The sequence below is a fragment of the Ricinus communis genome, chromosome 4 (genome assembly GCF_019578655.1).
Source record: "Ricinus communis isolate WT05 ecotype wild-type chromosome 4, ASM1957865v1, whole genome shotgun sequence".
NCBI lineage: Eukaryota > Viridiplantae > Streptophyta > Magnoliopsida > Malpighiales > Euphorbiaceae > Ricinus > Ricinus communis.
Window position 1 is genome coordinate 22,803,112 of NC_063259.1, and position 21,017 is coordinate 22,824,128.

General features: G+C 31.2%; 3 protein-coding genes across 5 annotated transcripts; 2 read left to right on the top strand and 1 right to left on the bottom strand.

Moving 5' to 3' along the window:
* The first annotated feature begins 3,287 nt into the window (after window positions 1–3,287).
* On the top strand, window positions 3,288–6,988 carry LOC8260381. 3 transcript variants are annotated; one of them, XR_007215574.1, is made up of 4 exons: window positions 3,288–4,162; window positions 4,260–4,337; window positions 4,635–4,753; window positions 5,294–6,988. XR_007215574.1 is itself a non-coding variant. In XM_002526950.4 (3 exons), the coding sequence occupies exons 1-3, from the start codon at window positions 3,446–3,448 to the stop codon at window positions 4,638–4,640; spliced, it is 801 nt and encodes a 266-aa protein (XP_002526996.1). In that variant the 5' UTR covers window positions 3,288–3,445; the 3' UTR covers window positions 4,641–4,992. The 3 variants fall into 3 exon arrangements, 1 of the variants encoding a protein (XP_002526996.1); XR_001535782.3 differs by lacking the exon at window positions 5,294–6,988 and adding an exon at window positions 4,866–4,992; XM_002526950.4 differs by lacking the exon at window positions 5,294–6,988 and having other exon boundaries at window positions 4,635–4,992.
* Window positions 6,989–12,512: 5,524 nt separating this feature from the next.
* Window positions 12,513–13,900, bottom strand: LOC8260379. The gene has a single exon (XM_002526948.4). It carries the CDS (start codon window positions 13,349–13,351, stop codon window positions 12,548–12,550), a length of 804 nt encoding a protein of 267 aa, XP_002526994.1. The 5' UTR covers window positions 13,352–13,900; the 3' UTR covers window positions 12,513–12,547.
* Window positions 13,901–16,785: 2,885 nt separating this feature from the next.
* LOC8260378 (mannose-6-phosphate isomerase 1) lies at window positions 16,786–20,023 on the top strand. Its single transcript, XM_002526947.4, has 5 exons — window positions 16,786–17,287; window positions 17,493–17,660; window positions 17,971–18,183; window positions 19,081–19,347; window positions 19,543–20,023. Exons 1-5 carry the CDS (start codon window positions 16,922–16,924, stop codon window positions 19,867–19,869), a joined length of 1,341 nt encoding a protein of 446 aa, XP_002526993.2. The 5' UTR covers window positions 16,786–16,921; the 3' UTR covers window positions 19,870–20,023.
* The last annotated feature ends 994 nt before the right edge of the window (window positions 20,024–21,017 follow it).

Below are 21,017 nucleotides of genomic sequence, written 5' to 3' on the forward strand. Positions count from 1 at the left end.
TATAAAGTTAAAAGTTAAACGTCAGCAGATTAAGAATGTTAATTCTCACTATATATTTAAATAATAAAAAGGTAGAATCTCTTCTTTATTTCTTAACTTTTGATTACATATACAATTTACTTTATAATGATCCCACATTCTCTTCTCTATAGTCTTCTATTTCTATATGCTTTAGAGGAGAGAAAGTGAGCAATCTAATCTCTACAAAATTCTATGGGATATTCTTAAACCCATCAATTAGTATCAGCAATTGCAAATGTATAAGAGGCAATTCATTCTTAGGAATACAGATTCAGATTGTACTCGGGTGAAAACAATTCTTTTACTGGGTTCTTTAATCTAACACTGAAATGGTACTATTTTTAAGAAAGCACACCAAATTTATCCAACTCAAAAATTATATATTTTAAATCATGCTTGTAAATGAATTAGAGGTGCATCTAAATTGGCCTCAATTGTCCAACATTACATGAAACTTTTACTAAAGTTTGTTCACTCGTGTGATACAGTTTTCATTACACTGGAGATTACATTTTCAAACAATTATAAATATAAGCTCCATATATTTTTCTTTTTCAACCTTTTCATCTCATGTTATAGTCATCATACATATAATGGTCATTACAAGCCCATTATGGAAGAGAGTTTAGTAGATAAGGTAATAAAAAAGTATTACATTCTCGGTTATTCTCCAATGGAAATACTGTAATACAGTAAAAAAAATTATAATCGTATACTTGTAACTAAATAAAATTTATAATTATAAACAGATTATAATTTAATAGAGGTTCAAATACAATTTTTTTTAATTTATGTTAAATTTTATCAGTAAAATGATAAAAACTATATATAAAATATGTTAATATCTTAAAATAAAAAAAGAGCGTAAAGAATATTTTAGAAATTTTATTAATAATAAGGTTGGGTGGATGATTATGCGAGGGCGAGTGTAAAGAGTATTTTATCATGGGACAAAGGAGAGGCTCCAAAGCTAAGACCTGTTGTTGTAGTAATGTAGAAGGATTAGTCATCTCATAATAACTTGATTTTCGGCAAAAGAGAGGGTTGCTTGCCCTTCACACATTCCTTCTGTTTTGTGTCGCTTTCAGTTTATCTGCAGTCTTAAGATGCTTTAACGGTTTGTTGAAGCAACCGCTCCCCTTCCTTGTGTCACAAAATGAGTAAGCAAACTAAATTAAAATCGGTTGTTATCTTTGATTACTGAAGCTTGGCATCATTTATGGAGTGTGAGATCACCATGGTCATAACCTAAATTGCAGACCATAAAAACAAATATTATTAAAAGCAATCAATTAATCATATGCACAATTAATATACTTATTATTGATGTGAAAAGCTTTAATTGACCCCAATAAACATCAAGCAATTTGTTTCTACCAAAAGCTAAAAGCCTTTATAGTATGTATTAAGATATTATTTTGTTTAGTTATTTGTAGCGATTGATAGTCCACAGTTGAAAGCTAATAGCTGATAAATATAAAACTGAATGATATATTAATTTACACTTCTTAATTAAGTTGTATTTTTCTTTTCCATTACAATTTTTCCATGCATATAAGAACCTTAAGAGTTGCAGTTTTCCCTTTTTGCAAATTACTATGTTGATGGAGTACAAGGGCATAGTCATAGAAAATGGATCTAAATTGTTTTGTTGATAGATGTCTGAGTGTCAATACATTGGAAAAAAACTGAAACAATAACTTAGTAGCAAATTAACAAATTGAAATACAGGTTTTGAATTGCAATGATAATAAAAAGAAACACAGCCACTTCAAATTAACTGTGATTATGAACTATTCTGAATCTACATAGTCGAAAATGCTAGAAAAGATAAATAGATAGAAAAGGGGAGCTACTTTTCTTTTTTCTTTATATATATATAACTTTAATGAGTGCAACTTTATAGCTTAAGAGTATTTTGAAATAAAAGGATTTTTTTTATAAATAATGATTAATAAATATAAATTATAATAAATAAGTAAATTTGATTACGATCAAGATATATACTAATCTTCTATAAAGATGATTTTTCATCTAAATTTTATTGACCGTGTTGATGGAGTAATTTTATATAGGAGCATCAACAAGAAACACATTCCACTCAGTAGCTATATTAAATATAAATTAACTTTATTATCGTTTAATGTGTCCGATTTTTTGAATATCAAATTTAAAATCATACTAACTCTTATAATGGAAGGTAAATAAACTTTCATAAAAAAAAAAAAAAAAAAAACTCCTAGTAGCTTAAGGATATTGATATATGCTATACGTCACTAATACTTCCTTAAAAGTATATAATTGCTTTTGTTGAATTTTATATTTGGTTATTGGTTAAAGTAAAAAATTACTAAAAAGTTTGATTTAGATTACACCAAAATTCTTATTTTATAAAAAAGATATTATAAAATATTAGATGCGAGGTTAAATAAATAGTATAAAATTATAAAATAAGTGGCATAAAATTACTATAGAACGGAAGTGAATTCAACCTATACAAAACAATACCGAATGGATTATCTTATTTAGGAATCATCTAGGACCCACTAATTAAAGGAAAACAATTTTGATGATTTTATAATGAGATGGGCAGTGTTCAATCTTAATTTTAATGATTTTATTGTTAGAGCATGAGCACTTAATTCATTTATTTAAATTGTACCTTAACTTCTCATTTTCAAGGTGAGTATTTGAAAGTTCAATGCATAATTGTTACATTGTTGACTATATGACAATCATTGCAATGCGAATAAAACTCAGTTTGCTAATGGATTTTTACATTAACAATTACTATGTCAACTATAAATTTTATTTATAAAAGTATATAAAATTTTTTAAAGAAGAAAGAAAAATATTTTTTAAGATGAAATTAGATTATATTCTAATTAGAAAATTGATTTATCAATTAATATAATATTAAAATATAATTAAAATTATCTTCTTAGAATTAAAATTAATATTTGATTAGGAAGATAAAATTTTAATTAATAAATTAATAAGAAAATAAAAATTATATTTAAATTTGAATTTATATGGTAAAATTAAATATATATTGAAATAATTTTTTTTTTATGTACATCAGGGTGAGAAGAAGAAATATAAGAAAAAAATGCACGTAAAATCCAACGGTAGTTACGCCAACTATTTATCATCACTTAAAAACGACGTATTACCCGGGAAAGCCCATTTTATCACTCATCTCTACAACCCCTAGCGCATTTTAGCAATATGCAACCCGAACGCATAAAACCAGAATTACCAAAACAACCCTCAGCTCAAGTCCTTCTCCCATCCCAACTCGGACGTTAAAACCGCCCTTTTTATATTCCCCTTCCCTTCACTCTGCATGTTAAAACTCTCTTCCCATAGAAATTCAAAATCTCGAGGAAGGAGCAGATTTTTGGTGTTCTGAGCTGTGTTTTCAATGGTTTATTCTGTAGAGAGAGGAGAAGGAGGAGAAAGAGAGTTGGTTATGGGGATGGGAGCAGCAGCAGGTCAGAGATGGAATAATTCGAAGCCACCGCTTCATAATTTTGATCTTCCATTCTTAAAGTGGGGGAATCAGAAACATCTCCGTTGCATGAAAATCTCCGATTCCTCTGCTAGCACTAGCACCACCACCACCGATGGCCTCCAGAGAAGAAGCAGCCGATCTCCTCCGTCAAAATTTCATTACGAAATCCGACAATTCAAGAAACCGAAACAAAGAAACGACAGCGTCGAGGAAGTGAGGGAAAAGCTGATGTTGGATTTTAAAACCGCTGCTGATAAGATGAAAGATGCGATTTTTAGTAGTGGTAATGAGGAGGCCCCACCTGCTGATACCACAACGACAGCAACCGAGCAAGAGGTGAGACCATGGAATCTGAGAACAAGGAGAGCAGCATGTAAATCACCGATTGCCGTAGCTGGGAATTCAGTTACAGGTAAAGGATTCATAATTGATTCGCCGTTGAGAAGTGAAAGCTCGAAATCTCCAAGGCTGAGGGAAAATGAAGACGACACCACGCAGCAGGCGAGACCCAAGCTTTCCGTAGCGCTGTCAAAGAAGGAGATCGAGGAAGATTTTATGGCGTTAGTGAGCCATAGACCACCCAGACGGCCCAAGAAACGTTCCCGATACGTGCAGAAACAGTTGGATGTAAGTCAATCATCATGATTTTAAGGGAGGGATTAATTGTGTTTTCATGAATCACGGACTTAATTTTGATGTTTCTGTTTTCTTTTTCCTGTTACAGTCGCTGTTTCCTGGATTGTGGTTATCGGAGGTTACTGTTGATACATATAAGGTGCCGGATCTCCCTGATAATGGCAAGGTAATGTTTTGAGTTCTTGATTTCAACTGTTGATGATTTGTTTTCTGAGGATGAAATCTTTTTAACTTGATTTTTCTCTTGCCTTTTCACCTTCTTTATCAACCATCAAAACAGAACCTTTTTTTATTTTTATTTTTTTAAAAGGGAAAATTTCTGCTATTCAGCAAAATCTTTTTCTTTTCTCTAATTTCTAAGTTACCAAATGCAAATGGTGCATTTGGTTTTCTGCAATTAGCAAATGATTGTTCTATTCTTCAGAGTTCTCAAGCTTATATCTTTTCTTCTTTTTCCTTGCAGAGGTAGCTGTTTAAGCAGTGGACTTTACGACAAGTTCGAAACTTGAAGGCTTTTGTTTGCTGACTACTGTGGTAACTTTGGGACTAACGAGTTATATACCAAAGCAGCTCTCAGTATTTGTGAGTTAAGGATTTGATGAAGTGATTAATATCCTGGTTAACCCTTTTTAGTTGCTTTGAAATGCTAATTTTGTTCTCCTTAATTATTAATTCTTTCTTTTTTCTTTAATAGAATAACGTTAATGTAAAGGAAGTGCAGTCTAATGTTCTTAGTTGAAAGGGAATGCCTTGTTCTATGACCTTGTTAATGACAAGTATCAAATTGGCTTAAGGTTAATGAGTCCATTCTTCATTTTTAATTCTGATGTTGTTTGGTTCTGAGTAAGCTAGATTTAACATTAATTTTACAGCACATGCTCTGTTTTTGTCTATGCTTTAACAATTTTCATTTCTTATAGCAATGATGTGGTATGTGAGGGAATTGTTGCATGAGGAATGATGTGAAATGGTGGAATGTGTGTAGGGACTCGCATTTATTCCTTATTTTGCTTACTGAGGCTGCTTAAACAGTTGAAGCACATTTAACCACCATTTATAAAACAAGATACTTCTGCCATTTACATGTTTTTTCGCCTCAAGTGTTAAGAGGATTTTTTCCAGGGCAACCGAAGTTTAGGTCCCCTGATGTGACAGTGACAAAATTGATGGGTATTGAACGTTGATCAAGAGCAGCTTTTTATTTTCTTTTTTGTTGATCATTAACATCGAGTGTATTCAAAGTAATACCAGTTTGAAGCACTTGTTAGACAATTTCTTGGGCCTTAGAAGTTTCAGGGAAATATTTGACTGGTGGATTTCTCGACTGTCTGCAACTGCGATATTGGTAGTGCATGCTGCTAGCTTCTTGAAGAGCTACCGTTTGCATTTCTTCTACATTTATGTGTTACTACATTGATCAGTAAATAGCTATTTACTTGAACAAGTAGTTTTTGCATGTTATAATTTGAGTAAGTAGTTTGTTTGCTAATATTGAAGTCAACTGGCGGTAGATTTGTTAGGGCACTGGAAAAATCTTTCTATTGATACAAGGATGGTCTTTCCTATGAGGAGGGAATACTTGCAACTTCTCTCTCTTAGATGCCAATGGACTTCAATGCTGCCCAGGTAACTGATTTTAAATTTCGTCAGTAGTTTGTACATGGTTTGGGTGGAAAATTACGCAGGCTCTCTACTTTCCAGGTTCTTATTTCTTCCCTTCACTTTCCTGAGTTCTAACTGTCGTCCAAGATGCCTAAAAAAAAAACCCCCTCCTTTGTAATTAAAATTGCAGAATTAATTTCATCACAAGTTTCTCTTAAGAAGTGGAGTCAGGATTCCTCTTCTTCTTTATTATCCCTGAAAACCTTCTGAAATCCTATTAAACCACCACTAATCAGGGACAAGGGAAGAAGCAAAGGAGCTTATAAGTCACCATTAATGCTATACTGTTCTAAGCGCTGACAATGAGTTGCTCTCATTTGTAGTAAGCTGGAAGCACGTTTCTTAAATCTGCAGTTGCCATCCAATTCTGACAATAGTTTCTGTCATTCTGGGATGGTACTCTCTGCATAAATGGAAAACCGGGACGATACTTCCTTGTGTATATATAGTGTTGGGGCAGTGGGACACCAAGCGTGCTTCCTTTCAGTGGGGTTCCAACTTCCAAGTTCAGATTTCAGACACTTATTGCTCGACATTAGTCAAGTTCCTAGAAATGAGATGGAAACATGCATTACATTCCTTTTTCATGCGATACCTTTCGAAACTTTATTTTTGCATATGGACTTTAAAACAATAATAATTCCAAGGGCTGCTTTGACCCGTAAGTTGAACATGGATACGCGGCTTTCTAGCCTACGGTTTTGAATGAATCAATTGGAACCGTTAAAGTTTTGGCCTGGCTTTCTCAGTGTCCAACTTGCCTTCAAGTCTGGCCCTTTAACGTCCAAATGCATCGCATACTCGAAACAGTTCCATGGCGCACTTGATGATGCACCGACGCCTGTCTTTTTGCTGATTAATCTTCTCTACTCATCTCACTCCTCATCCACATGCAGATGCGAACTTATTTCACCGACTGGACCGAACCCAGATGGCACGACTAGCTAGCCTCCTTGGGTTAACAGATGTTTGTTTGTTGTTGGGTGTTGGTTGAATTACCATTAGACCACCTTTTGGCAAGCCAGAACAAATTGAGTGAAAGTTCAGGTCTCTTATCTTTGCTGCCTCAGCTTGTAAAAAATGCTTGTGGATTGTAACTATGATGCTAGTTAGGACCAAAATCCTTGCAAAAGTAATAAAAATCAGACCTCAACATAACTGTTCTAAAAGCATAGTGTAAATGTGCGATAAACATGTGAAAATTGGAGCAGATGCTGTATTAAAAAGCTGGGGCTTAATGCATATGCGACATGCAGACACCTAAATTTTCTTATTTTTCTTTTTTAATAATTTTTCACTTAAATTGACCATTTAAACACTTAAATTTGAGCGCCCACATTCATCATATCCTCTTAAATCCTCACAATTTTTATAAAATTACTTTTTGACCTCCACATTCTTTTAAATATTTCAAGGTGTTCTAAAATAACATTGACTTAAGCTTTTTTAAGATCAAAATCAAAACAAACTACGCTTTCTTAGATAGTCATACTAAATTTTAATTTAAAATGATGGCAGTCGTGACAATGTTGGAAACAGCGATAGCAACTGTGATGCATCCTTTTCTTTTTCCTCTTTGATTTGTTCTCTTTAAGCAATAATGACGAATAATGAGGTTATGAGGATAATGAGAAGGCCTTGTTCTTCATATCACTAAGATCTAGGGACGAATGATAACACAATTTGGATACTAAATTGAGTGATAATGGCGGCTGCAGCTGCAGATAACATTAGTGTGGCAGCAGTAAATAAAAACATAAATCTAGTTTTTTTTTTTTAATTATTTAAAATGGAGAAACTAATATGTTTATTATAAAATGTATCTTATAAAAAAATATAATGACTTAATAGGATATTTAAAATACTAAAATTAGCAAAAGTATGTTGCAGATGTGCTCGTATCATAAAAAAATAGCCAATTTTTAAAAATTTACTTAGTAAAAAGATCAATTCAAGTATTCTGTGGCGAAAATATAAATCGAAATGGGCAGAGTGACAAATCACTAAAAAATTGAAGTGTCGGCATATGCATTAAGACAGGGGAGCAAGCAATAATTTGTTCGTGGAAGCAAAATTTATCAATCCCACTAAGACCATCAATGTGGAGATATAAGTGGCATTCGTATTATGAAGGTTTTGAAAGAGTTCATCTTACTGTATCTGCACAAGGTGCTTAGAATAAGAAGTTGCTTACCGCTTATCCGATCTCCATTAAAATAAAAATAAATCTCAATGCTTGATGTTTCTTTTTTTAGTATTCGCAAGTGCATAAACCGTTTTTATGGTAAGTGTAAATTCACCATGAGATCTATATCTCAAGGAACTATAAGATCACTTATTATAAAGACTAATTATCAACATAAAATAATAAAAGTAAATCTAAACACTCTAAATCAGTATTTTGAGAGAATAATATTTATAAAAAAAATAACTGAACAATAAATAAATATACAATGCAAATACAAATGTTTATGATCTAAAACTATATGCTAAAAATAGTATTTAGTCTAGCAATTTATTTAGTAATTTCCTTGTTTTACTTTAAGTCTAAATCTAATAAATGAGATAGTGATATGCCTTTTTTCCTAAAGCACTCAAGCTAATGATGCAACCTAGGTTTCTTATACCAACATAGATTAAAGTAAAAACGATGTTTCTTATACTTTTAATCTAAAGATTTTCATAACAAATATTACTACTAAATTGATATAATAGTCAACAAATAATAATGGATGAAACTAGTACATATATAAAGGTAAATAAATTATTCATTAAATAAACAAATAACAAGATTCGTACAAAAGTAAAAAAGCTAAACTAAACACCTATGAGAACTAGCCTAACATATTTAACCCAATGATTATGGTATTAAATAGAAAGACATAAAATAAGACTGAAAATTAAAGCTTCTCATAGATTCAGAATTTGTTCAACTAGAAAGAAGATTGATCCTCACTCTCTACTTCTTGAAAAACACCTTAGATCTTCAAAAGAGTAATAAAAACTAAAACTAAATGTTTATAAAGAACCGTAGAGAATTATAGAAAGAATAACTGTGGGCATGTGTAGAGAGCAGGTAGGAGAAAACTCTACTCTTAGAATTAGGTTTTGCAGAGATATATATAAAAAATAGTCATTCTCTATATAAATCACCCTAGAGATAAATATACTTATATAAGTCTATCTAATAGATAAGACTTTAAGTATCTTTATCTCCACTAAATACTATCCAATAAATAACTCTTAATATAAATTCTAATAATTATATAAAATAACTAAAATGTCCTTTGGACCTTGTAATTAGTAGTCTATACGTCTTAAACTTAGGCCTTGACACGATCATGTACAATTAAACTTTTTTTTCGAGTGTTTAGCTCCATATTTCCCTATTTTTTTACTAATATTACATTAAATAGATAATTAAGTTAAGTGAGATAAAAGTATATATTTTGACCATTTTATATATAAAAATATATCATTAAACCTCTAGGATACCTTTAAATATCTATATATAATTTGAACTGATCACTGCTTCAAACTAAAATGTCGTTTGTCATCTTCGTATCATCAAATTATGGTATGCAATGCATATACAAAAATAAAAACTAGCTAGATTTATTAAAAATTTGAATTAATAGATTGAGGTGGGAATTAAATGAACGGACCAACCATTAAATTCACTGACATATTTAGATTTAAATCTAATCAATACTAAAATGACTAAAATTAACTACATGGTCAGTTGGATTTTGAAGGATCATATATTATATATATATTTTTTATTTATGAGTAACGTGTGATCTCTATTATTCTTCTTCAAAGGCAATTAAAATTTGATTTTGACGTCGAGTTAAAATTTAAAATTAAAATTCTTTTTATAAAACTTGAAAGTAAAATGAAACGTAGTTGCGACACTAAATCTAGTTGCTGGAATTGAAATTTCATACAAAAAATCAGAAAATTGACGTCAAAATCGGAGGCAACGGCTAGTTGACTGTAGAAATGTATCTATGCGTAGCTAGGATCCAGTGTCTGGTATATATTGAAGTAGAATGATTTTATTGGATTTTTGAACATTTTATTATAGTTATTAGTTATTTGTTTATATTATGAAGTTGATACTTATTTCCAGAGACATTTCCATTTCATCCTTCTGCGTAATTCAGTCCTATTAACAATTGGGTAGCAGACATTTTGGGTGGAATCATGCTGTCCATCTTAATTTTTGTGGCCGAGAATAAATATCAGCTAATTTTATTTATTTATATCATTTACTTATTTATTTTCAATAAAAATTGTTAAATCTAATTTTATTCCTTTGAAAATAATAATATAAATCATTCAATTATTAAAATAGGAGTAAGTATAATCAAAATAATATTATTAAAAAATTATACTCAAATTATAACAATTTGTACCCAATATCATTTAATGGAGTTGATAGAATTTTTTTATTTTATAATTTGGTAATTAATATTTTTAATTATTAATTATTTTAAATCATATATTAACTCTTTCATAATTTAATAGTAAAAATATTAAATAGTAGAAATTTCAATTGGTTGAAATGAAAGGACCCACTGGAAATTCGTCGTTAGAATATACCTTCTCCTCGCCCAATGCTACGACAGTATGCATACGACAATGAAAAAGAAAGAGGAGAAGAAGGTAATTTAAAAGAAAAAGAAGGAAAAATAATTTTTTTTTTACTCAAATGTATTTGATTATATAAAAATAATTATAAAATAGAATGTAGATGAATTAATTAATTTTTGAATTTTTATTATAATAATATAACTAAAAAGAATAATTAGTTAGATTTTAATTTATTTTTATGAGATAACATTTTTTACACGTGTAATTAATTTTAATTTTTACAAAGGAAAAAAAGAGGGATTGTTTTCCTTCAATTTCCTTCATTTCTTAAAAGATTTTATAAATTAAACACCATTGAAGATAATTCTCTTTTTATTTTCTTCTATTTTCTTTAGATTATCCTTCGTTGCTGCATATTGTTGAAGAAACAGGGAAAGAGGCTCAACGGGTCAATGGGCTTGGCCTATTTAACTTGGAATGGCCTAATCAGCTTGGGAAATTGGTATTTGCAACTGGGCTAAGGCTTAGGTCTGGCTTATTTGCTGAAAGATCTATGAATATTACTGTAAAATTAGGTGGAATGCCTACTCCAACGTACAAATTTGAATCATTTAAATATTTAAATATATTAATTTATAATTTAATTTAATAGATATTTAAAATTTATTTTTATAGTTTTTAAATATTTTTATTTTTATGATTTAATCTAAATATATATATATATATATATATATATTTATAATATTTAAATTTCTATATACAATACATATGGATATATTAAATGAAATTACATATTAAAAATTATTTAAATTTCATATCAAAATGAATTCGATATCTATCAAGTTGTATTAAAATAAAAATAAAAATAAATATTAAAATAATTAAATGATGAAAATGCAGCCAAATATACATTTAACTATGAACTTAATAACTTAAAATAGAGAAAACACTTGCAACTTTATTATATTTAGATACTCGGTACTTTTAGTTAGTATGATTGAAATTAAAAGCTTAATTTTGTTTATATCATTTTAAGTGGTTGTTATAAAAAAATTAAAAAAGTAAGATATATTCCATTTAATGAGTACCGACATCTTGAGGTGATTATGAAAATAGAATTGGAAAACTATAATCTTAATATTATTATATTAAGATTAGTTCAGTTAATTAAAGATTTTTAATATAAAAGAAAAATTAAGTAAAAAAGAATTATCATTTAGATTAACCAATTCTTTTGATTAAATTTCTATCAAATCTTGAATCAGTTAATATATATATATATATATATATATATATTTTGGTTTGATATACTCACCCTTATTCACTGCCCTACTAGTACTACAAAGATACTCAATATTATATTACTTTTTTTCTTTAATTTCTTTTGAAGGGAAGCCATTGCATTACTCTAACAATGGCAAAGAGGGACCTCTTTGATCATTGATTTCTATTTCTTAAACCACTTCAACGTGGCAACTATTTTGTTTGTAATCAAGATAGAATAGAACAAAAAGACCAAAAGCTAGAGGACCCCATATATGGTCAAAATTGAGGCAAGTTTTCTAGTTTAGTTTTATATAATATACACAAAAGAAAAAAGGCCAAAGGAATCCCCAATCAAAGTTCAAAAAACAATAAAAGAGAGCCACAATTAAAAATGTTGAGATTCCAAGAGAAAAAAGAAAAAAGAAAAAAGAAATACAAGAAACAAGAATTCAAAAGGATAAAAAGAAAAAAAAAAAAGTATATAGCAAATGAAAGACGCATACCTTGTTTATATGTCTCCCAAGCCCTTATCATATTGATAGGCATGAGGACATAAACAACAACCATCACCATCATCATCCAATTTTAGAAAATTTCCTCCTTCAATCCCTCTACTTTTCTTTTTCCTGATAAAGCCTTTACTGTTGTTTTCACTTCCTTTGACAACATATTTAACTATCCTTTCAATAGTTTCTCAGGATCTAATCATTTTCCTGTGTTTTTTTTCTTGAACAATATTTACAGATATTATCACATGCTAATTCATCAACCAAAATCACAGCTAAATACATCTGTACTTGAAACAAATAAAAAATAGTGACAATAAAAAAAGAAAAGATTCTTGATAAGTAATCATCTCTTCTTTCTTTTTACCTTACCATTACAGAACAAAGAACCCAAACCAAAAAGATTGGCAGTTCCCCTTGAAATGTAAGGAGGTGGTATATTCAAGACAGGACTAATTCTAACTCCATTGCCATAAGATCCACACTTCCTTAGAGAAGGATGTTTCTGCCCTGAATTGTACCCGTAGAATGCTCCGAAATTTGTAGCAGGAGACTTCCTAGTAGGAACAGAATGTTGTTTCTGCAACCTTGGTTTTTGATTTTCTTTGGAGCATACTGATGACAGTTTTGGAGGATTTGGAGCTGACCCAGTAGAGTTACTTCTTGAAAGAAACTGAAGAGAGCGAATTAGACCTTTGCTTCGAGTAGTACTATCACAATTCAGACTATTACTTCTCTTGAATTGCCAAAAAGACTTCGTACTTATTGGCTTTTCATCTGCATCAATACTCATTGACAAGAATTCCTTCAGCAGCTTCTTCTCTGGAGTGTCAGTGCTAGATTTTAGAGAATGAGTAGTGATAGGCTTTGGTTGATCAGTTCTTTTAGTGGAAACTGAGAGTTTTTTACATTTCTTGATTTCAATAGGCAGGATCTTGCCATTGGAGAATAGCTCATCAGCAGAAGACAATTCTTGAACAAAGCTGCTGCCAGTGCAGAAATCAAAATCAGAATCTAATAAACACGAGTCTAATCTCGGATTGCAGTCTTGAATGGATACGGAATCTGTAGCTTGATTGAGGTCATGAGAGAATGAGATTCTTGGACTAATTCCTGCACTTGAAATCTCTGAACAGACATCTATAGCCATACTCACACCTCCAAGAAAAAAAAAAAAGAAACTCTAAAAAGAAACAACAACTCGTGCTTGTTTTAAACTCAAGAAAGCGGGCAAAAGTTTCAAATGACAAACAACCCAAGAAAGAGCAATGAATGCTGGAAATTTTGGAGTCAAAAGAAAGCAGAAAAAAGAGTGAGGAAGAGGGGAAAAAAAAGAATTCTTGGAATGAGAAGTCAGAAATTGCAGCTTTGGCTTTTGCTTTTTGTCTAAGCTAAGAGCATCGTGTTCCAACATCGGAGGATAACGACATAATATCAAATTATGCAAGGGAGTGAAGAAGAGAAACAATCGATTGATTCCATTGTTTGCAAGATATCAATGGGCAAAAAAAAAAGAAAAGGATAAAAGAGAATGAAAGTATAATTCAAGCACCGAAAGGCTATAAAAACGAATCCTTTGCCTAGAAATGGTTTCCAAAGACACTTACTTTCACTTTAAGGAATTGGCTATTTCTCAAAATGAGAGTTGAGTGGCTAAGACCTTAACCTTCTATCTACTGTAGAAACTAGTGCTTCATCTTTGGCTATAGGATAGATATAGCAGCAATTCATAATTTTCCATTTATATGCTTGGAAACTTTTTAATATCAAGTAACAACAACATGTGAATTAATAAAAAATTTGGTGGCAGCCCATCTGACCACCTATGTAGATTTGATTGTTATGTCAAAATAATGCAAAGGGTGGAGCTGTATCGGTCAGGGGTGGATCTCAATCCGTGCTAGTACACTATTAAAAATGTTTGCTCCCAATCTTGTTCTTTGCAGTTTAATTTCTGAAGGTAAATGAAGATCACATAGGGTATTCCTATTTTTTATAATTCTGTAATTTCATTAAAAATGGTTTATAAATTTGTGTGTGTTCACCTAACCGGTTACTAAAACCCGTAAAGGAATGTGCTCTCTTTTCTTGTCAACTATGGTTTGGTTGATCATTCTAGAGAATATCTCAAAGACTTATTCATAAATGTTTGAATCCAATATAGAGAAATATTTTCTTAAAATCGCTCTATTAAAATATAAAAATTTAAATTAATGAAATTATTTTTAAAAATATACTGGTTTCCCTTTCTTTCTTTTTTCAATCACAAATTATATATTTGCATTTAGTACCTAAAATCTTAAACTTATTCAGCAAAAGAAAAAAAAAATTGAAAATCTTAAACTTTAATCAACTAATCATAATTATAACTAACACATATAGTAAATCATGAGAAATGTGTAAATTGAGGAAGTGTAGCGGGTTAGGACCTCCAACTTGCCCACCTAAAAGATGGAGTGGCAGCCAACTAGGCTTATTTATGTTCTTCTTTAACTGGTTATAAAATCATCTGAATAACCCTATTTTAAGGCAACCTAATACTTAGAAATTGAAGTTGAGAAGTTACTGTCTAACTGTTGGAGACAGAAGGCTGATAATTGATGGGTTAGCCAATTGAGTGGCATGAGAGGTAGGGTCCATTGGGAAATAATTGACTTAGGCGACATTATATAATATCTAATAAAATATAAGGGTGTTTTTGTTGGAACTGCTAGGAATCATTTTGGTACCCAGTTTCTTCTTTTTGAGAGTATTTATAGAACCCATTATTTAAGATTTCATTATAAGAGGTCTAATTGAACAATAACATATGATATGATACGACTGCCTAATCTACATGGCAAGTAGACAAAGGGAGCAAACCTTTGTAAAGCCATAAACGTGATATGTCTCTAACATAAGCAAAAACTAAATAACCACTACAGTCCTTCCAGACAGCTTCTTATCCTACACCGACAAATTATTTTGATACTGCCTGGTAATGAATTATGTACCTTCCAAGAATTTGTCCAATAACAAGTTGAGCTTTGTCCCTTTTTTTTTTTTAACATCAAAATGTTGCATAAGGCATATAATGAGAAGTACCTCCTCCTCATGTCTCTGGATATTTTATTTGGCTTTCTTTTAATAATTATTTTTTCCTGCATTAATGTTCTGAGATATTGGTTATAGATGTGCATGGTGGCAGGTGATGACGTGGAAAAAAAAAAAGAAAGAAAAAAAAAGAAGAAGAAGAATAATTAGAGATCCAGAGATTTATAACCTGGAAATCAGAGAGGGAGAGATAGACATACAAATGACAGTGTCAGTGTGTCGAGTACTCATTCTCCTTCACATGTTATATGTCCGATTTAGATCAAAACTGAGCTATTGGTGACACATTTTGGCATCTCCTGTGACATATTCTTTTTACTCTTACTCCTTACACAGTTCTATTGATTTGCTTTTGCCCCCAGTCTCCATGCGGACGTACGTACCATTCTTAAAGTTGGTTGGAAATTGTTTCTGTGCCAGGACACATAGAATTACATTTTTGTTGCTAATCACAAAATGACCGCTTTGTATTTCTGGTTCCCCAGAGCACGAAAAACTGAGAAAGTTTTTGAGTTTTTCGCTCTTATATGTAGAAGTTTTCTTTTTACACTTTTTGAACTTTAGTTTACGTATGCATGATTTGTTAACTTCTAATCCATGATTTCTTACAGTAAAAATCGCCTACACTAAATGAAATGAGATTCTGTGAATAATAAGAGGATCATTATAATTAGGATCGGGACAAGTAGGCATCTCTGTGCCACAACAATAGTAAAGATAACAAAAGAAAATAGACTTTTTTATAAATTATTTTTATTATATGCTCTGCTTAATTAAGTTTTTTACTTTTAATTATATATAGTCAGTTGTAAAACAAACAGAAATTAGAGCTGAGTACAGTTTCAACTACTGATGCTCGTAATGAGATGTCCTTTTCTTTTCCAGTTGAAGTGATTGGCATGTCTTTTCGGACATTGTGGTCATTCATTTCCTCGTAGTGACTTCTTCGAGTACTTTCACAAGAATCATAATATGATTTAGAATGTAAGGTTTGTATATTCGCAAGAGTCAATAGACGCCTATTTTAATTTGAAAGTCTTAAATTCAATTTTTTCTTTTTTAATTTTAAAAGATAAAATTGTGCAGTTTCATGCAATACTATTACAAAGGATCGTAAAAGAAATATACCGTTGTATTTGGGTTTCTTGTTAAGTGCCAAGCAAGGAATCCTATTTGTTTGTTTTTGGATTGTGTTTTGGCTAAATAACAAGCCAATCGAATCAAGTCTTTTCTCAACACGTATCCCTTCAACCATTTGGAACGGGTTTCTCAATACGACTATTAGGTGGCGTCCCGCTTTGGGCATGATTTTTGGTACACATATAAGAATCAGTGTGAATTGGATTTCAAGCAACAGGAGATGATCCATATATAGCTGCATACTTGGGCTTATATAAATCTTAGCTCTTGTGGCTCAAGCCCATGAACATATCAGATAGAGGCCACTGCATTCAATCCTGCATCGTATAAATAGCTTCTACATTTTAGCTTGACCGGATTTTCAGAAATTTATACCTCTGCAAGTAACTGTTTGTTTGCATCTAACTGACAAGAGCTTCAGTTCCATTTAAAAAAAGAAACAGAACTGCCAAGAAAGAGAGCCTCATCAGAGCCTGAGACTTCAAACATGGTTTCTTGTTCTGTTAATAGCGTCAATGATCCCACTAGGGAGACAAATGACGAGCTATTAAAACAGCACAAGAATGTTCCTAAAAGACTGAAATGTTCAGTACACAACTATGATTGGGGCATTGTTGGCAAAAATTCTCAGGTGGCAAGGCTCTTCTCTCTCAATTCTGGCTCTGATATTGACCCAGGTAAGCCTTATGCCGAGTTCTGGATTGGAACTCATAAATCTGGTCCTTCTTTTGTGGATCATGGTAATGGAAATGGATCATTGAGTTTAAAAAAATGGATCTTGGAGAATCCCTATAAAGTTCTTGGAGACAAGGTTATGAAGAAATGGGGTGGTGATCTTCCTTTCTTATTCAAGGTTCATGCATTTCTTTCTTTATTTTCATGATGTATGTCAAATACAAATGTAATCTTGGTTTCTTATCTGTTGTATTTTCTGGGTTTTTGACATTGTTGTAGCTTGGTTGCAATAAATGTGGTTTGATAAGTTGATATATTGTCTATGTTTCTGCATTTGTTTTGCAGAAAAATCTTAAATATTTTGAATTGTTTTTGGAGTATAGGTAATTTCTGTAGGGAAAGCCTTGTCTATACAAGCCCATCCAGATAAGGAATTGGCAAAGGCCCTGCACAAGGCTCAGCCAAGTATTTATAAGGATGATAATCACAAGCCTGAGATGGCATTAGCACTTACAGAATTTGAGGCTCTTTGCGGATTTATCAGTGTAAAGGTATTGCCTTCTAAAGCTCTTTGCACATTATTAGAATTGTTCAACATCTATTCCTTTGCATTTTATTCATTGCCATGTGATGCACACCCAAATGGAAATTTAGAAAAACATTATGACATTTTTTAAATTAGAAACTTAGGTCATGCGAATTGATTTCAGTGCAAGTTGTACTCTTTTTGCCTAATCACCAGAATAATAAGATGATAAAGATACAATTTAGACATTGAAAGACCAAATTTCTTTTCTTTGTTAAAATGCTAATGCTTTCTATGCATGATATAATTTGCTTGCACTGCACCTATTTTCGCAGGAGCTTAAGAACATGCTATGTACTTTTCCTGAGATTGTAGAATTGGTTGGGGATAGCAATGTGAAGCAATTTTTACACATGAATGAGCAAGATAGGGATGATAAAGGAAAAACATTTCTGCAATCTATCTTCAGTCAAATTGTTCTGTCAAGCAGTGATGAAATTTGTGAACTGATCTCTAACATGAAAAGGCGGTTGCATCTGGAAATGCAGGTAATTGCTAAATATTCTGTCATTGTTATTGTTGAAAGTAATGTGCATCTTGATTATTCTTTACTGCTAACCTCCCTTCCAGAGGTCATAAAAGCATTGCAATGATCTCTCACTTCTACCAATTTAGAAATAGAAGCATTATGAACTTGTCACAGTTTTCATAGTGAATATGGTGCTACTTTTATTGTTCTCTTGATTGGTTGTGTGCTGAGAAACACAGTATAGAGAAATTCAACAACCAATTAGATCCTCTTGTCATGGTTCTGGCCTTTTTATGCATTTGCCAAATTTTATAAGAACATATTTCACAAAGTTCAACTGCACTGCTTATCTAAAACATAATCAAATGAAAACAAACATAAGTTTGCTCTGATAATCGATTATTTGATCCTACTAACATGCTTCAGTTAATGAGGCTTAACTTGAAGTAAAGTGTGTCATAACAAATAGTTGTGCAGAAACTTTTTTTTAGTACATAACTTGGTGCCATATGCTATATACATGTAAAAAGATATGCTTTTTGCATGAAGCCTATCTTTAACTATTTTTGCTTGATATTAACGCTATAACAGCAATGGCAGTAATCTTGTATTAAGTTGGTGCCGTACAATAAGAATAATAAACAAAAGTGGCGGTACTGGCCATATTAAGCAGTAGAATGCTTCGTGCACAGATATGTACCTGCAGCATTAAACAAAAAATTAAAGACATGCGTGTAAAATCATGCTTATAGCAGATTAGATTTTGTTAAGTTTGGTTACTTGACTTACAGAATTGATGTTAATGACTTGCAAATTCATTATTCCTTGTTTTGTAGTTGTCTTGATTTTCTTACATTTGTGTGGACTGCTTGATTCTCTTTCCTTCAATCACCATATTTCTGGTTCACTGGATCAGGAAAGGGAGTTGACAGATAAAGAGTGGTTGGTGCTGAGATTAGAGAGTCAATACCCAGCTGATGTAGGTGTCATGGCTGCATTTTTGTTGAATTATGTGAAGCTGAGCCCTGGTGAAGCATTGTATCTAGAAGCAAATGAACCTCATGCTTATGTTGGTGGTGAATGTATTGAGTGTATGGCCAACTCAGATAACGTTGTTCGTGCCGGCCTTACCCCCAAGCAAAGGGATGTCCAGACTCTTCTTTCTATGCTCAAATATAGACAGGTAATTCGAAAACGTAACAGTGTATGGGATCATGCAACTGGATCATATTAATGCCATTGGTAACATTAATCTTTCTGGTGTTTTTGTTATTTACTAACTTCACATGGACAATAAACGCATCCTCAGTAGTTTTTAATGCTTGTTTTGAGCCAAACATTGAGAGTTTAATGTTTCCTCTTGCTACTTTTATTGCAGGGTTTTCCTGAAATTCTGCGAGGTGTTCCATTGAGTCCATTCACAACAAGATATCGCCCACCCCTCGACGAATTCGAAGTAGACCTCTCAATTCTTCCCGAGGCAGCATCAGTAGTTTTTCCTTCAATTCCAGGACCATCTCTTTTCTTAATCATCATGGGGAGAGGGACAATTGATGCAGGATTTTGTGATGGTGAGATAGTCAAAGAGGGCGAGGCATATTTTGTGCCTGCCTATACAGAGATCAGGATAACAGCCAAATCAACGAAGCTGCACTTGTACAGAGCTGGAGTAAACAGCAGATTCCTTAAGGATTCTTCCATTTAGATACCAAGATTAGTGAATATACGTCATATACACAAAAATACAAAAGTACAAAAAGGGTGGTCCTATATTGTATCTTAATTAATTTTGAACACAGAGTTATGGCTATTTAATAATTCATTGTTCTTACATATAAATGAAGATGTTGAAGTGAAAATTGTTCTCCAGGAACTCTTTAAATTGTGTAAACAAGCAAGAAATTTTGGATATAGTTATAACCTGTTGAATTCCATGTTTTAGGCTGTAACCCGTGACTACAAATTCCTTCCAAGCTCTCTTCTTCCCACAAATAATGCTACATATGATAAATGTTTTGTCTTTCTTAATTATTTTATTAAATGTTTTAATATTCATTTAGCGACCTAAAAAGATATTTTGTTATTCTAATTGCTGACATATTTTTTTCTTCCAAACGGATATTTTATTTCTATTTTTGAAAAATAAGTATGTATATCATAATAGGACATCACGTAATTAAATAATTAATATATAATGTATTAATTATTTATTATTTTAATATATAAATATAAAATATAAATATACATCTAAAATAATTTGATTAGGTAAGTAATTTTCGTCAAAAAATAAAATAGAGATATAAAAGACTCTTATATCGTATGGTTCTTTTAAAGCTAACAATTTAAGATTTTGTGTGGTAAATGTTTCATGTCAATTTGTAGGCATATTATTGTTATAATAACATTAATCCATTTATTTATTAATCTTATTCTTTTTATAAATCTTATTAAAAGTCTAAAATCTTAATCCGCTTAAACATTCATGTCAATTTAAATTTTTATATACTTCAATTTATACAAAACCACTTTCAACAAACCGAATACCAAAAGGGTCAACCTTAAAGATATAAATAATATAGAAATAGAAAAATAAGATAAAGTAGTATATATATATAAGTGATAAAATGTGGTTTCAGTTTTTAAATTTAAAATTTCTCTAACAATATTAACTATTATTATTAATATATTTATATACTATTAACAAATTTAGGTTGTTAAGTGTCATATAATGCACAAACTCAATTTAATAGATCAATTTCGTATTATTTCAATTATACAGGGTAACTTATTTGATCTTAAATTTTGAATTCCATTATAAATGAATTTATTTATTATAATTCTATTCTACATATC

Excerpts from the sequence above, each read along its gene's own strand:
- LOC8260378 (XM_002526947.4), top strand. The coding sequence starts at position 16,922 with ATGGTTTCTTGTTCTGTTAATAGCGTCAATGATCCCACTAGGGAGACA. Across the intron at positions 18,184-19,080 it reads GGTTGCATCTGGAAATGCAG|GAAAGGGAGTTGACAGATAA; the intron begins GTAATTGCTAAA and ends TCACTGGATCAG. Across the intron at positions 19,348-19,542 it reads CTATGCTCAAATATAGACAG|GGTTTTCCTGAAATTCTGCG; the intron begins GTAATTCGAAAA and ends CTTTTATTGCAG.
- LOC8260379 (XM_002526948.4), bottom strand. The coding sequence starts at position 13,351 with ATGGCTATAGATGTCTGTTCAGAGATTTCAAGTGCAGGAATTAGTCCA.
- LOC8260381 (XM_002526950.4), top strand. The coding sequence starts at position 3,446 with ATGGTTTATTCTGTAGAGAGAGGAGAAGGAGGAGAAAGAGAGTTGGTT. Across the intron at positions 4,163-4,259 it reads ACGTGCAGAAACAGTTGGAT|TCGCTGTTTCCTGGATTGTG; the intron begins GTAAGTCAATCA and ends TTCCTGTTACAG.